The sequence below is a fragment of the Dreissena polymorpha genome, chromosome 3 (genome assembly GCF_020536995.1).
Source record: "Dreissena polymorpha isolate Duluth1 chromosome 3, UMN_Dpol_1.0, whole genome shotgun sequence".
In the NCBI taxonomy this organism is placed as follows: Eukaryota; Metazoa; Mollusca; class Bivalvia; order Myida; family Dreissenidae; genus Dreissena; species Dreissena polymorpha.
In genome coordinates, this window is record NC_068357.1 from 23,405,040 (window position 1) to 23,422,768 (window position 17,729).

Below are 17,729 nucleotides of genomic sequence, written 5' to 3' on the forward strand. Positions count from 1 at the left end.
TATATACATGCCGAAACTACAAACTTTTTATGTAGACAAATGCCCAAAATGTCTATACTTACTCTGAACGCGCTTCGATTATTGTCAAGAACAGCTTTGACGTATTGTCTTATCCATTGGTTCGAATGTTACATTTTGAATGAGAAAATAGATAACAATCCCGAGAGAAAATCCGTTAAAATCAGGACCTCCATTTCCTTTGATGCTTACAAAGTGTTAAATTTCATGTATGTGTATTGATGATTTAAGCGTAATATATATTTCTGATTAATTAATTATTTCAATATATATGTAAGTCGTATAAATAACTATATAATTCCAATGATATCTTGCACATTTAATATCGACAACTGGAAGCTTCACACAAGTACAACGTTGTAATAATGAAAATATTACATCCTTATGGGCATACAGACAGTTTATTTTTTACAATACAGTTTTGTATTTTTATTTTGTCTTTCGTTATTTTTAGAGGATTTTCAAGTTATAATAAATCTCGTCGGAATCATCAAAATCTGGATCAAGATCATCGATGCTACCGTCGTCGCATTAAGTTTAGTCATGGCTTCTACCGCTTTAGTCCTCGCAGAGAGGTTTTCTTTCGCACAAACCCTGGCTGCAAATCTAATAAGAAAGAAATAGCAAACATTAAAATATGTGTAATCAACAAAAAATAAACATTAACATAGAGAAATAAAAACTATGAACATATTTGTTTCAGTTTCGTGACAATATATAACATTTATTCATGGAAATTCTTATATGTATAATTTATATACTGTTTGTTGTCTTGCGTGGAATATGTAATACAAGTTAATAACATTATATCAATATCACATTAAACAGGAAAATTCAAGGGTAGTTGTCTCTTGATCACAATATTGATAATAAAACTCAAGAGTGCATACAAAAGGGAATACATGTTTACCGTCGGCTTCTCTTTTATTTAATGCTAGTATCAATGCCTTTTAGATTGAATGCCAATATGTGACATACATCTCTCTTCACGGAAGCATTAAAATAAAATATTTATTTAATTAAACGAAAAGTAAGAACTCAGTGTTTGAAAACTAACAATTGTACACTTGGTTAAGCTAATGTCATGATGCATTTTCTAGCTTAATTTATGTTCGTAGATGTATTTTACCATAATTTATAATACATATTGTGATTACAAAGGTGATCCACGTTTAGGTAATTGCCTTTTAAAACGTGCGTATCAAACAGTTTGTGATTTTGACTGTTTCATCTCCCTCTTTAATTAGTCATTGTATTATAAATTAAGTTAAAGCAAATGCGCACCGTTAAAGTAATCGTTGTAACCGTTTAAGGAATGGAATTTACATTAATGCCATATTAAAATTGATATGAAATTAGTATACGCATATTACGACAATATTAAGATAAAACATAAATACATACGTTATTTGGATTCCTTACTCCATCGATGACGCATTTGGTTCCCATAGAAACGTCAGGTATGGGTTCACACTGGGCACTATTCGGGACAAAGCAGAAGAACGGTTGTTGATTTGTGATTTCGTTTATGTGGCAATCGACAACGTATCCATGTGCAAGATGATCTTCGGTGACGGCACCTTGTACATCCTTAAATAAGACGTTTTTCATACGTTGACTTAAATAAAAGAGCATGCATGCATATTTGAACGCATATCAACATAGTCAGTGCCCTAAGAAATTCTAACTGCGGCTTAAGCCTCGATTGTCACATAGAGTATTCGATGAATCACTATCTAAATATTAATATATGGGGGATGTAAACTATACTTCTAAAATAATTATAATCTTAATATAAATACTAAAATCAGTTAACAAATAATTAATGAGCCAAAAGGTGAAGTAACGCCCGCAATATACCGACGGCAGGGTTATACTGTTACGTTTAGTTCGTATTGTCTTATGCGAAAACGACGAAACGTAATGACAAACATCCATTTATAGTGAAACATATAGTGATGAACTGAAATTACCAGCAGGGAACATCGCGAGCTAGTGGCGCCAAAGACAAGTTGGCACTGCTCGTCCAATGTCAGGATTTTACCGGAAAGACCCTTGCAGAAGTCCATAATAAAAGAAGCCGTCGGGGGCAACAGGCATGTTGGGCGGAACTCATCCTCTGGAAGAATTCTGATTTAAAAAAAGTTATTGTCTATGTATTTATTTTATTTAATCATACACAAAAAGCTAGAACTGCGAATGATTCATTTTTTATTTACGGATATATTTACTTAAGCTGTATATTATATTGCATAATACAAATTAAAGGTTACCCACCAGTAACAAATGAACAACACGACATATAGTTTAAAATGAAAATACCAAGTTAATAGTATTGCGTTTAAGCCATGTCAGTTTTATATTCTGTATTACATTTACAAAATTACATTATTTTTATTGATCCAGTCCAGTTGACTTTCATTATTAACGAACCAACTAGAGATTTAAATACTGATCCACTGCCGATGTAAGTGGAATTTCACCATGTTTGTGTAAATAACAAATATGACTCAATAAGTCGGTTCTAGTAATAAAACAGTGAAAATCCATTTACATAATGATGCAAACTACGAACTATATAAGAACTTATTAGTAAACATTGTCTACAAATATGTCAATTTTTACTGCAGTTTCTTAAGTTTAATTGTACTTGACATTTTAAATAATATATACAAATAGCTAACAGCTACACTTGGATTATAAACAAGTATTGATGAGTCTATGCGTGCATTCTTTTAGAGAATTCGTGTATTCGGCTGTATCATTCGAGCTTTACGATGCCCGTTATTATGCTATAACTGTTTATGCATGAACAGAAAAAATAAGTAATTTTTCTTACAAATCGGTGAAAATTTCTAGTTCTTCGGACGAACACTGCGAAAATGTTCTATAGGTTGGAACGGTGCTTGTCGATGCAGTAATATCCCCACTGCCAACCATTAGGAACTTCAGGTCCTCACATGAATTCTGGAGACCATCATGTTGCATGCCCAATCTACATTAATAAACAGAATGTCCAGATGCAAAGGCAGGCTAACTTTCTTATAATCTCTGTCAGGTCCTTTATTTGAAGTTAGTGGACACATATTCATGATACATATAATTGTAAATAAAATTTTCAAAAATTATAAAAATAACAATACCAGGTATTCGTGATCCTTAATTTATGGCAAGCAAAACATTGCCAAAACAGTACGGCACATTACGAAACAACAAACACACATAGTAGAATAAAGCTGGGATCACTGCCTTTGAACGGTCAATGCAAAGCACTGGGGTTTTAACCGGTTTAAGAGCGCGCAACCTCACACTTAGCCCAGCAATATTTATGATACATATAAGAGTAAATGCAATTTCAAAAATTAAATAAAACTAACAATAGCGCTAACAGCCCCTGAAGGCTGACAATGTAACAACATTGAAGCTGTGTACAGAATACAAGTTACAGCATCCACGCAGCACTATCGAACTGTTGTGGAATTCATTATAAAGAAGTGGCACTTCAGCTGCTCCAGCAGTATTTCATTCTTTTTATACACACGTTTGTGGTCCTTTATTTATGGCAAGTGACCAATTGCCCAACAGTATGGCACAATACGAAACAACAAACACGCAAAGTAAAATAAAGCTAGGGTCACCGCCTTGGAATGGTCAATGTAAAGCATTGGGGTCTTCACCGGTTTAAGAGCGCTCAACCTCACACTTTGCCCAGCAATATTTATGATACATATAAGAGTAAATAAAAATTCGAAAAATTAAATAAAACTAACAATAGCGCTACCAGCCCCTGAAGGTTGACAATATAACAACATTGAAGCTGTGTACAGAATACAAGTTACAGCATCCACGCAGCACTCATCGACCTGTTGTGGAATTCAATATAAAGAAGTGGCACTTCAGCTGCTCCAGCAGTATTTCATTCTTTTTATACACACGTTCGTGGTCCTTAATTTTTATGGCAAGTGGCCAATTGCCCAACAGTATGGCACAATACGAAACAACAAACACGCATAGTAGAATAAAGCTTGGGTCACCGCCTTAGAATGGTAAATGCAAAGCACTGGGGGTTGTAACCGGTTTAGGAGCGCTCAACTCACACTTAAAACAGCACTATTCATGATACATATAAGTGTAAATCAAATTTCCAAAAATAACAGAAATAACAATAGCGCTACCAGCCTCTGAAGGCTGAAAATATAACAACATCGATGATGTGTACTGGGATACACGTTAACTTTAAAATGATCAAAACGAAAACAAGCCTCCATACACAAAGAAATTCACATGTTGACATGTTCAGCCGATATAAAGGCAAACAAATACATGTAACGTATTTTTGTTGACGTTCACAAGTATAAACTGGAATGCTTCGTGTGCTTTGACTTTATTAAATTGAGCAGTAGGATTCTTTGGATACATTCTTCTCAATGACAAATCGTTGCTTTCAATATATTAAATAACTCAATTTGTTTAAAGGACACGGACGCCCTCACAAAACTATCGATTTCAAAAAATATTCTTCTGTTGGTTAAAATACAACGGGAATTTATAACGGATAAATTAGTCCCAGTCACATTTGTTCAACTGTGAAAGGTGGTTACAAACAATAAAGTTTTAACTGTGAAATGTTGAGCAAAATCATATAAGTATTTAAAGAGGAGTTGGGGATTCACGCGGGACTATTTTTATATTATGTAGAGGTAAAGTAGACAAGAATCCATAGTTCTGCCAAATATCTTTTCTTATCGCTCATCTTCATATTTAAGTCATTAATCTGTGAAAAAATGTATCGAGCTCGACCTGAAGTAAAAGTATAAATTAAAACACACATAGACTATACAGGTTGGGACTATACATTTTAGAGCGAAAAAAAGAAAAAGGGAAGTAATAATGTTGTTATGCAAAATTGTTAGCAATCAAATTGCCTTTTTAATAAATCTACACATTTTGGTAATATAGCTTAAAATATGTGATCAAAATTCACCCCGTAAGTAAACAGGGCTGTTCGAAAGAACACATGCTTTAATAATATACAATGTTGAAATGCACAATTGTTATACCCATGTCCAAGCTCATGAGCCATTGTTTCCATGACATCGGCAGTGAACTCATTTATCGAAGAGTGATATCCAAGATCGAAGGCAAGCTGCCAGCACATGCTATACGTAAAGGCAATACCTGCAGGTCAAATTATTGTGTTATTATAACTCAATGCATTGATAAGTTTGTATAACTCCAGAAACAATTTTTACATTTTATAGCTGTTATCAAAAGATGTTTAATTGTTAACATTGTTAGTTTTTACATTATCAACACAATAAATATGTAGCTGCACCAACTCAAGGAAATCTTATTTTCAACACAAAATGCTGCCCGATGCATACATCCATTACTTGCTTTAAATTGTGCGGAGTAATCGCAAACTGTTTGTTTTTATATAAAACTCTTGTTAACTAACATTGAACTTAAGAACTGATTGTTTAGAGGCTTTAAAAATACCGACCCTGTCATTGCGGGAAAACCTTTATGCCGATAAACTTGTGTTACATGAACCAGTAATGCAACAGTACTTTTTGTACTGTTGTTCAATACCTACGTATCAATTATTATTAGTTAATTTAATTTTTTGACATATTTTCGTAATGTAAGCACTTGAATGTCACTAACTGTGCTTGTATACCAATGCATATTGCTCTTAATTTGTGTTTTAGCAAACATCGCTATAATAATACAATGAAAAACAAGTGTTACCGAGACGATTTGCTCCTGTAGATGATCGCAGGTCAAACCTATAATACATGCGGGCATTGAATATCACAGTTACGAAAACAGAACCTTAGTCACAAAATAACTTAATTTGGAGAAACATACAATCGAGTGGATCATACTGAATTATTTTTTAAGTTGACAATGGCTTATTGTCTTATCTTAACTTTGTAAAGTTTTTGTTAAGATGTTTTCTTACAATATACACATTGATACATTATAATTAACCCATATATTTTGCTTCTTTTTAAAATATTAGGTGTCGTTCTATTTAATGACACTAGCAGTGACTTCTGTATATTTTCAATATACATTTTTGAAAAATTGGTTGATTTCAGAAGCGGTTTCATTATAAAAATGTACGTTTGTAGAAAACTGTGTAGTGCCTGTTAGTTTAAATGAAACGTCGTGCAAAGTATCCATGGTTTTCAAAGTCCATTATATAATATGTATTACCCGGTAATCAATGTCGCGTGGTCATATGGTACTGGTGATATGTACGTATCCAGGAACACTCGGAATGAAGTCAACGTAGCAAAATCAGTCAGGACACCTTGGTTGAGGTTATCAGTCACAAAACTGTAATCCGTGTTCTGAAAAAAGAATGTGGGGGGGGGGGATGTACTGAATGTAATTATTGCAATGTCATGAAACAAGAACTCGAAATAATAGGAACTGTCCGTAATGAATTATTTAATTTGAATTTCAAAAGCAGCAATATCTTTCCTGGACTCCGTATGCTGAAGGTACATTGCATAGGAAGATTTATGAAGCAACATTGTATATGATCGTTATTGAAAATAGCCATTCGTAAATACATGCCTTTTTTAAGTGCACTAGCATAAATCATGTTTGAATGTGTTTGAAATTTTAAACATGATTTTAGTTTTATTCTTATTATTAATTTTAGTTGGTTTAAAGGGGCCTTTTCACAGATTTTGGCATTTTTTTAACTTATTCATTAAATGCTTTATATTGATAAATGTAAACATTGGATCATAAAAGCTCCAGTAAAAAATCAAGAAAAAAAATAAAAAAAGGAAAAGAACATTGCCCGGAGCAGGTTTCGAACCAGTGACCCCAGCACCCGATTGTATAAACAGCTAAACCGGCGGTTAACCACATACCGGCGGTTAAAAGTCGGTAACATGTTGGTTACTGTTCGGTAAGCGTTCGTATAAAATTTGGTTAGTTATACCGATCGGTTAAAACCCAGTTAAAACATACCCTGCTTCCCTAGGTGGGTAAGTACAAGTAACCGAGAGGTAACTTACACAAAATGACCGCGGCGCGCGACATTATAAAAGCTAACCATCGACGACCTTCACAATTTCGACGAGTAAACAACAAATTGCAGCGACTGACACTTTATTTGACTTAATTAACAGGGCAATACGATTTCCGACTTCGGACGACGAATTTAAGGACGCACAGAACGTGTTTCTTATATCTGCTATGGGTATGCCGTGTGTGATCCGATGCATCAATGGCGCACATGTTAAACTCATTTCTCCGAGAACAGGGAACAACAAAAGTACAAACAAAAAACAAAACACGTTCGAACTAGTATCTTACCTTTAATAATCCTTTAAAATCCATAAATAATCCATTAAATTCAATAATTGATGAGTTTGCATCTAGGGTCTTTGATAATTATTTTAGCATAGTTAAATAAAGACACTTATGCCATCATATCATTATATTCAAATAAGAGCTCAATAAACTTTCTTCTTCGTCACACGCTACGTCATGTACTCTATGTACATAACTGCTGTTAAAATGAACCGGAGCAGTTTATCAAATGGGTCGTGTTCTGAGAAAAATGGGCATAATGCATGTGCTTAAAGTGTCGTCTCATATTAGCCTGTGCAGTTCGCACAGGCTAATCAGGGACGACACTTTCCGCTTTTATGACATTTTTTGTTAAAATGAAGTCTTTTCTTAGCAAAAATCAATTTTTGGCGGAAAGTGTCGTCCCTGATTAGCCTGTGCGAACTTAACAAGCTATTCTGGGACGACACTTTACGCACATGCATTATGCCCAGTTTTCTCAGAACACGACACAAATAATAGCCGTTGGTGAACTCGGTTGCATTTGCAGATTTCTGCATACAAAGATATATTTAAACTTGAACAATGTTTTATTTGTCTATGGTAAATTCCCGTATTGTGCAAGAAAGTAAGTAAGTTTATTGTAAACATAAGCCAAATTAGAAGCGTAGTCTAGCATGTTACGAAGACCATGTGTAATTTTTATGTTACATTTAGAACAACTAGAAGAATAGACGTCTTTGTAAGCACTCTTTTGCAGTTTGGAAGCACCAGGGATTCCGCTAAATGATGCAAATCCCGACATCATTATCAATTTGTCCCTGGTCATTTTGATGAACACATAGTTAAAATTTACACTTTATTTTATTGTGAATTCATTTGTAAATGAATTTGATAAAAAACATATATGTCGCTGTTTATAAGCGTGACTCTTCGCGCAAAAAAAATGTCATTAGAAAATGCATTGTGGGAATGTTTTGGTTGAAGTTACCGGTGGTTAAATTCCACTATGCGCGGTTAGGTTACTTTGCGGTATATCGTGTTTATACAATCGAGTTACCTTGAAGGTTACTATACCTGAATAACCACAAACTTACCAAGGTTTGAATGTTACCGAGCGGTAACTTTAACCAGCTTTTATACAATCGGGTGCTGGAGTCATGCCAGAGTCCTGAAGTAAAAACGCTTTAGCCTACTGAGCTATTCCGCCGAGTACACATTCTTGACGTATTTTATACCTTATATAAGCAATCTTCGTAGTTTCACAAAATTTAACGACAAAAACAGAACTCTCCAAATTATTCAATCGTTTCGCGTTGCAACGCTTTATAATTTTTAGGTTTTAAAATCGTCAAAAGATGCAAATAATGGCTATATTAGAGCATGGTAAATGTTCAGTATTACTGTTTCCTCACAAATCATAACTAAAACGAAAACTTACGAATCTGAAACAACTTTTTTCAATTTTGTCAATTTACCAAAGCGTGAAAAGATCCCTTTAAAGTTCATGTTTCTCGAGAACTTTGTATATCCGCAAAGCATTATATACTTATTTCTGTGTTTTCTGAAACCATTTTCATTCGTGAAGACCAGATTCGAACACTATTTTCTTTTAATGGTTAAAATAAAAATATTTCGCAAGTTATTCTTAAGCATACTTCTTATTTTAAGATTGTTGAAAGCTATAACTGCCAGGAAAGGCAGATTGTTAAGCGGATTTAAATTTATTTAAAACATATTATACATGATTTGTATGAAAGCAATGAGTGCATAAAATCATGTATCGCAATTGCATTTATTTTATTTATTCGTGTATATACACAAAATGAAACTTCAGCAGGAGACAGCCCATATGATGATTTGCCTAGCTTTACCAATGGCAAGGAACCAATCGAAAAACAATTAGATAACAAAGCAAATATAATAGACAACCCACACAACCAACATTATTCCGTCTTAAGAAGCAATTGGTTTGTTATTGAAAAGCTGGTCATTTGAATGCAAAAAATGGATTTAAAAAATGATCACAGATTTAGTAGAAACATTTACAACTTTTATTTAACACCGCCCATCGACCATCTTTTCGAAATAACTGTAAAGTGACCTAATGCTACATACATATGTTTATTGGCTATGCTTCTGGAAAATAATTAATTGAAAATGCACTTTAGAATAATGCTAGAGCTGTGTATCTAACAGTATCTGATTGGATAGCATTTTTTCCAATGAATTAAACATAAATTACAATTATACAAAATAGTATATGATTGATTATACTCCTATATGTAAACTCTTAATTGACATTTTCGGAATAAATAACAACTATAACCTTTTGAATAGTCTTTTAAGTAAATGCATCAAATAACGCATTATGTTGTATATTTGTATTAATAATTGATGGATAACATGCATCGCAAATAATAAATTGTAATGTTAATTTTACCTACATAACATATTGCACACATATTGTAATAATTGAGGAGGGCAAATAATACATGTGATATTCAAATAATAGATTTACCCCAGGTGGGAACACTACGTTCACAATCTGTACAGCAATATTCTGAGGCAAAGCCGTTGCGCCTCTGTACAACAGATTATTATACTGCCTCAACGTCTGATACATTATGGTAAGCTGGAACATAAGCATACACTTACTAACGAATAATCGCGTCCTTCCATGGTGCATGACTTATTCCAGTTGTAAAACTATCAAAGAGCATACGTGACATACGACGTGTGGTCAACAATAGTACCGTGATAAATTGTACGCATGTCATCATAGATTAACTGTGTTATTAAATCGTGAATTCTAAATGAACACTTTACAACATGACCTTGGATTAATGTTAGGAGATAATACACTAGACGAATTGCATTCAGTTTTTGTACCTCGTTTGCCACCAGCGTAAAGAACTTTGAAATATCAGCTCGAGTCTTTGCCATTTGATTGTTGTTCAGAGGTAGAAACCTATATAAATATATTTTTGTAAAATCAATTAATATATGGTTGTACTTAAGGTATGGACTTTTAAGGACTAATTAACCTATAGTGTCAATGGTTTTATTACAAATGCAACTTATGAATGACATTCTCTCAACAAATAGATGATTCGCGTATCAATATGCGCATTCAAAGCGAATAGCATTACATACGCGTACTTATCAAAGAGGTTAGTCCTTCACAATTTTACTTCTTCTAAAGTATCTCCGTCACTTTCCACTATGGAAAAAGCAAACCTAGTCTGGATTACATGCCCCTTTGTATACAAGCTGGGAACCAGACTAAAGCAAACCCTGTTAACGATTAGCGATCGTTGCTCGTTTGTTTAAAACGTAGTTGTTTTTTCATGTTCAGTTTTCACCCTATATAACAGTTTGAAATGTGTTGTGTGCACGAGAGGATACCTATGGTAAGGAGAGAGATCACGAGGTCATTGAACGTTTATACAATCCATGGATATTTGTATAAAAATGAGCATCCATATAATTTAGAAAATGTGACAATATGATAGTTATATTGTTCCTAAGACGTTTCGTAAATATCTGCTCGGCCGCAAAATCGAAGATTTCGTTTCAATGAAATGATTTGATAGTGCCGTTCAGGAACTAAAATCTAGTCTGATTATGTGAGTTTTATGGTCTTATGAGCGTCTTATTTCCATCAACTGGAACATACCACCTCTTTTCTAATTATCTCGACATATTAGTTTTCGAAAATTATGTTCTTGCAATAACGTTGAAATCACGTTGCCGCTTTTCTTGGGTTCTACTTCGTTTAATTTGATATAATTTGTGTTCAATTTTTTTTGTATCAGAAAGTATTCCATATGAAGATTTACATACATAACAAGATATTTAAGATAATTAGCTGCAAATGTTGTTCTTGTTTGTGTTAACAAATTACCATTTAAATACCAAAGTGTGTTAAACCTAGATGTTTGCCTTGTTATGCATGAACGTATTTACATTGATACGAAAATACATTTTTTAAGCAATAAACACCAGGAAAATACAAACGCAATTCTTGATATATAATTGGCAATTAAATAATCTATAAATATGTGCTTACTTGTTGACCACGACCGTGTCCACAAACACAACCACTTTTGGCACGACTGCGGTTTCGATGTCATCCACTATCGCTCGTTGCCGGTGTTGTTGCCTTTTCGTTCTAAGATTCTCCGTCAGTTTTAAGAAATCTGATTAAAAATACGACTACGTGTAAACTAATTAAAAATAATATCTAGTTTTCGCATATGGATAGCCCGTATTAATACGTACATATACTTTACAAAAAAGAGCACCTTTATTCTGTGAAGTTATTAACCTATTTATTTTAGCTCGATTGCATCGAAAGCCTAAGGCTTATATCAACGCTCTCCAGTCAGTTCCCTGGGCCTTGAACCAGTATTTGGTCTCTTAGGGAGAATGCACCAACGGTGGGGTGCAAACGTGTGAACTCCCGATCGCTAGGCGGACACAATATCCATTACACCACGGCGACCTATATTTATTCAGTTTGCAATATAGCATGAGGTATGTTTATGATGTACGTTTCATTGAACTATTATGCCCTTAAGATCTACCGGCAAACCCGGATGTTTGCGCATACGATGTGCAATATTACCAAGGCCATGAACGCCTTTGACGACTTCCGACCTATGCGGGTATCAAATCACCCTTTAGACGGGGCTAAAAACGCCGGGTTGTCATCCACTACAAGAGCTCGGCATAACCAGGTGAGCTTAAATATAGCGCATCCAAACGACCGCGTACTACCAGCTCATAATAGCATCACAATGGTATGTATTTAATTAAAAAAACGTTTAATATTACCGATGGCATTCAATATATTACTTTATGTTAATGCTACAACTATATGCTATCGCTAATATGCCGTAATAATAAAGTATGACCGGGCTCAGGTGTTAATGGTGTTGATGGTGAAACCGCCTCGTTGTCAAATTGAAGTTCCAACACTTTTCCTCTGCCGTTGAAAAAGTCAAGAGCACCTCCGTGACGTACTAATCCGTACTATGGACAAAAACAAGCAAGCATATCAATAATTATAGCAATTGTACTCCTATGTAAAAAGTATGTCTAAGATGAAATATGTATGTGGTTTGCGTCATTGTGAATTGATTAAAAAGCCCATAAATACTAAAACAAATCAAAATCAACGAATATTCTGTACACTATTTCGAAACGTAAAGGTGTAATTTTATTTTACAAAATATGTTGCGAAATATTCGTCGATTTTGAGTATTTAGGATACTTAGAGTATGAAAAGTTGATAAACACGACGATTTAGTATATATTAGTATATATTTACCCAATTAAACGTATTCAATGTATGTCGTCTATCTATTAAGCTCAAATATGTAAATTACTGCTGTTTTTGTTTTAAAATGAAATGTACATGTACATATATTGCATACGTTCTCAAAATATTAAGTATATATTTCTTAAATTAATCAACAGTGGTATTAAATATGTTTCTTAATGATCTTTAACTATACAATTTAATCCATGCATGTCATCTACCATATACTTGTGTTGCGAAATGTTACGTAACACGTTCATTTTAAACACGTTCTTATTTATTGCATTTCCAATAATTGTTAATGTAAATGGAATACAATTCACTATTGGATTTGTATACTCAGCGTCTCCTTGTGTTTCAGTAGTTTGTTTTGGGTTATTTCTTGTTATGCCTCACCATGGTTTTATAGTCTCACTATGTTGATTTTATAAAATGCTGTTAATTGATATTATTAATGTATGTAGTATTTGTAATGTTAAGCAACCTCGCTTTCTCATAATTTAAGTAGTTGTCAGAAATATGTATATACTTTCATAAATGTTGTTATCAATTGCATGTACTAAAATGAGTTCACATTGGGCAATTGGCGTTCTGAAATATTGTCATTAAAATCTTGAATCATGAATCTATATGAGTCGTAACGATTGTATTCCATATCATATAACTAGCAAATTAGAAATGCATTTTCCGACAGAAATGTTTATGGTTGATTTAAAAACCTTCTCTATTGACGAATTTGTGTTCAATTATTTGCTTAGACGAAAAGTAAAAATATATCAATCGGTTTTTAGAAAAATATTCAACAAACATAAATCATAGAAATTTACTGTGCTAGTAGTCCCGTCCAATTCCACATCCACTCTGTATATGATATCTCTGTCCTCCGATGTGTAGATAGCAGAGTTCTGGGTATAAAATGTACAGAAATAATATATATGAGTTACTATTTCATCCGTGAAATCAGAGTTTTATAACAAGACAATTAAGGTGAGGGAACACAAATATTGTTCGGTATTACATGTAATTACACAGCAAACCCATTACATTGTTTGGATTTAGATGACCACTTGATTAAGTTGAACGGTAATACGTAAGGAATACCGCATTCAACGACCTAGCTTCATAACAACCGTATTTAAAAACTACAAAAATAAATCAAATCACTATTTGGTATTTCTTACCCAGAACTGAATACTTGTTTTTCATTTCCTAAGACAGATCGCATGCTATCCCTCAATTATTCAATAATTGGTCAGTGGTTGTACAAAAAAGTTAGTAATAATAAATAATGCATTAACGCTTAAACCGTTAATGAGAGGACGGTATTCAATACAGTGTATGCTACTGTTCTCCTAGTGAAACGTTGAGTTTAGATAAGGATGTACTGATTGTACTCGTTAAGATAGTCACTATACGCAGCACTTGAGCGTATATTTCATACCGCCACTCTCCTTCCAACAGGCTGTGTGTCATTCAAGCTTAGGTCAAAGTGTTGCCTGATCAGTGGCTTGGAACCGTGTGGTATGCCGTCGATTTCCATGTCCAGAAATATGTTCTCCTAAAATTGAACAGGAAGGATATAAATAAATCAATGCCGTCAACATTCCTGTGTCGAATCAATATTTTAGCGATTTAAAATGATTTTAATACAGGTATTTATTTTTAGTATTTTTAAGAGTACACTAATATGAAATAGGTATGCAAAATAAATAATCTACCCTATAATGGTAATATTAATAAAATGCTGTTTATTTCAATGACATTCAAAACGACAAAATATACGTAATGTCTATACGTTCTTTCGTATTTATTGATTGCGTAGATTGCAGGGATTTCCCACAGGTGTTTATGACATTTGCATATGAATGAGCTGAACTTATATAACACAAAAATGCTTTAACTGAAATGGTTACTACAGTCCAATGAGAAACTTTTCAAAATCATGCTTTACGATTCAAATATATACACATATCACATTATTTATTGCAGAACTGTGCGTATTCTGGGAATTACTAAATTTAACTCAAACAATTAAAGTCAATAATGTTTACGTCTAAAGCAGCACCCATCTCAGGTCCCACAGGGTTATGGCGACGCAACGTTCCATTCCTCTCTATGGCTGGAATGTTTGTTAATGGCAATGGAAATTTATTTTAAGTCAAAAATTGTTAATAAATATGCAGGCGATTATACAATTATCAAAATGCGAATGTACAGCTACGAATTGTCTTAATATTACCCGATCTTTAATTGACAAAACATTGAATGAATGATAATCCTTAAGGAAAATATTTCAATGAATATACTTATTTAATCTTTCATGTTGGTGTTAATTCTGTTGCATATTATATGTTAAATAATATCTACTAAAATTGACACGTATTGAAAAACAATTTATAATTTCCGAGAGACAAGGAACGTTTTCATCAGAAGTTAAATAATGTGCTGAAATATTTTACTGCAAACATGCACCTGCATTTGCATTCAGGCACAAAACAGTTAAGTGTCTGTTTTATATAGTTACTTGAACATGGAGAAAATATCATGACTATCATGGCTTTCAGATACATTGTATGTTAAACTGAGCGTACACACCGAATAAAAAAGGAGAAAAAAATACAAAATGTATGGCATCTAGAGACGAAGGAAAGTCTGAAAAAAAGAGAGATACAAAACACGATGTAATAAATCTATGTATTTAACCCATTTCATCCCTGAAATTATCTTAAAAAACTGCATCAACTATTTTGTAAACATTTAAATCAAGGCCTTAAAGAAAAACATAAAACTTTCTCATAGATATGCACATAATTATAATGACAAACCTATCGCGTACGTAAGCATTTATTATACATTCGACGGAACATTAATGTTAAAATGATTGAACCTCTGTAAGAAATTGATTATTTTTTGTTTCACTTTATTCTTTAAATAAGCTTTAAGTTTTATAAGTTTAAATAAGCTATAAGTTTTTTAAGTTGGAATGTTTATTTTTCTCCAAAAATGGTATTTGGACTGAATTTAATCGGATTCTTGACCGGAAATTTATCTTTCAAATGTATGTCGGTTTTGATTGACCAGTTTACAAAAATATTTAAAGACGGTTTCATCATTTAATAGTAAGTGATTAAAAAGTGATTAAATATGATGATATATGGCCATAGCTGTACCACATTCTGACAAGAAAAAAACAACATGGTTACGTTAAAGGTGCATGGTACAAAGGACTTAACAGTAAAGCAATATTATCAAGAATGCATCGATAATTCTTGATGTTTACGTTCCTTTTTATATAATTGTGTTGTTTTGTTAGTCATTTTCGGATAACTATGTATGAGGTTTGGCAAGCCTTTTAAAAAGTCTTTAACCCTTATGTTAAGCATCGACAATTCCAAAGGGGTAAATCCAGGTTGATTATGTATATAATGTGTCCTTTTACCTTGGTGTTTTAATAAGGCAATTGTACAATTATGATTAATATTTTGCCATCTGGACATCAGTTTTTTTCTGGCGAAAGCGTAAATGTTATAAATAATACTATATGTAACGCTGTATCAATATACTCTATATTTTTACATGATCTTACGATTGAATATTGCAATAGGATGCAATCGGGTACACATATATTAAATTTATTTAAATTACCGTTAACCAGTGATCCTCCTGCCAGAGGTGCAAGCTCTAGTGTAAGCAGCAACCCAATCATTACAATTGGACCAATCTGAAAAGTTTTATTATCAAGTCATATGCGAAAATAAATGCTATTATAATGGTGAAAAGATGTGTCAATAGTGGCTTTATTTACGCAAACCAATAAATAATATTATCAAGGTGAATAAGGGAAGCGGACAACGACAACGAGCGAGGCATGGTGTTGTAATGCGCATGGGCGGGTAAGAGGGTTAGGGTAAGGGTTGGGGTTAGGTTAGGGGGTCGGGTTTGGGTTAGGGTTAGCCTTAATCCATACCCTAACCCTAACCCGACCCCTAACCTAACCTTAACCCTTACCTAACTATAACCCAGGGTTATCTCCCCTATACCATGCCTCTCTCGTTGTAATTGTCCTCTTCCCGGTGAATAATGAATTAAAAGCGACAATTGATTTACACTATTTTTATCCCGACAAAAATGTCTCAAACTGGTTATAACAAGTGCGTAAAACAAACCCCTTGCTGACAGTGTAATTATATGACCGAATACATTAACAGAATGGTCGAACTGTAATGTGTGTAAGCTTTTAGATCCAGGATGGCCGAATTCCAATCACGGATGGTAAACTGTTCTTTTTTTAATTTGCTCCGGATATTATTTTTGTAATTTGCATATGCTTAAACTGATAAATGTATGCTTTGAATTTCTGATTTTAAACTATATCAACAAAGGAACCTAGCTTTATTAAAATATTAGGTATAAGAAAAAGGTACAAACAATAGGAGATCTACATGAAAATAGATACGCTGTTAAAAACTTTCAATAAATTATGGCGTTACGAAATAATTACATGTTTGTTTTTCTATATGATTTGATAGAAATATGAAACTTAGTTTTTTATTTTCATATTTATAATTTTTTAAGGGTTGTACATTAAAATAAATGAGCTAAGTTTGTCGAATAAATCGGATAATTTTTACATGATGGCCCTCTTATTACTGACTGTCAAGAATTAACCGAATGCGTGGAACGTGGAAATACTAATCAAAAATATTGTTAGGTACAATTGTCAAATATAGAAGACACATCGGGTTGATTATTGTGCTTCTTGTGTACTTTTCGCAAACTGATTCCCAGACATCGGTTCCTACGGACATTTTTTCGCATATCATCCGATTCTCGACTGACGGGCAAGTTAAATCGAAAAAAATACATGACATCAGCATATGGAAATTTACGCAGATATAATTGCACTATGTTCGTTATAAAACTGGATTTTGCATGTTAAATTAAGCATAAAGTATGTATGCAGGAAACGTGTGATTTTGGGATCGTGATGATAAAAAGGTATGTATTGCCTTTCGTATTAGGAAAACATAGATCAATGTATAAGGATTTGTTACTGTTGTGGGAGTAA

General features: G+C 33.4%; 1 protein-coding gene across 1 annotated transcript; it reads right to left on the reverse strand.

The window, feature by feature from the left end:
* Positions 1–408: 408 nt before the first annotated feature.
* On the reverse strand, positions 409–17,453 carry LOC127872084 (uncharacterized). Its single transcript, XM_052415414.1, has 15 exons — positions 17,429–17,453; positions 14,713–14,780; positions 14,103–14,219; positions 13,489–13,566; positions 12,255–12,372; positions 11,408–11,537; positions 10,228–10,306; positions 9,857–9,970; positions 6,241–6,377; positions 5,770–5,807; positions 5,079–5,196; positions 2,858–3,013; positions 1,992–2,148; positions 1,423–1,608; positions 409–624 (listed from the first exon to the last, which is right to left on the reverse strand). The coding sequence occupies exons 1-15, from the start codon at positions 17,451–17,453 to the stop codon at positions 577–579; spliced, it is 1,569 nt and encodes a 522-aa protein (XP_052271374.1). The 3' UTR covers positions 409–576.
* Between the last annotated feature and the right edge of the window lie 276 nt (positions 17,454–17,729).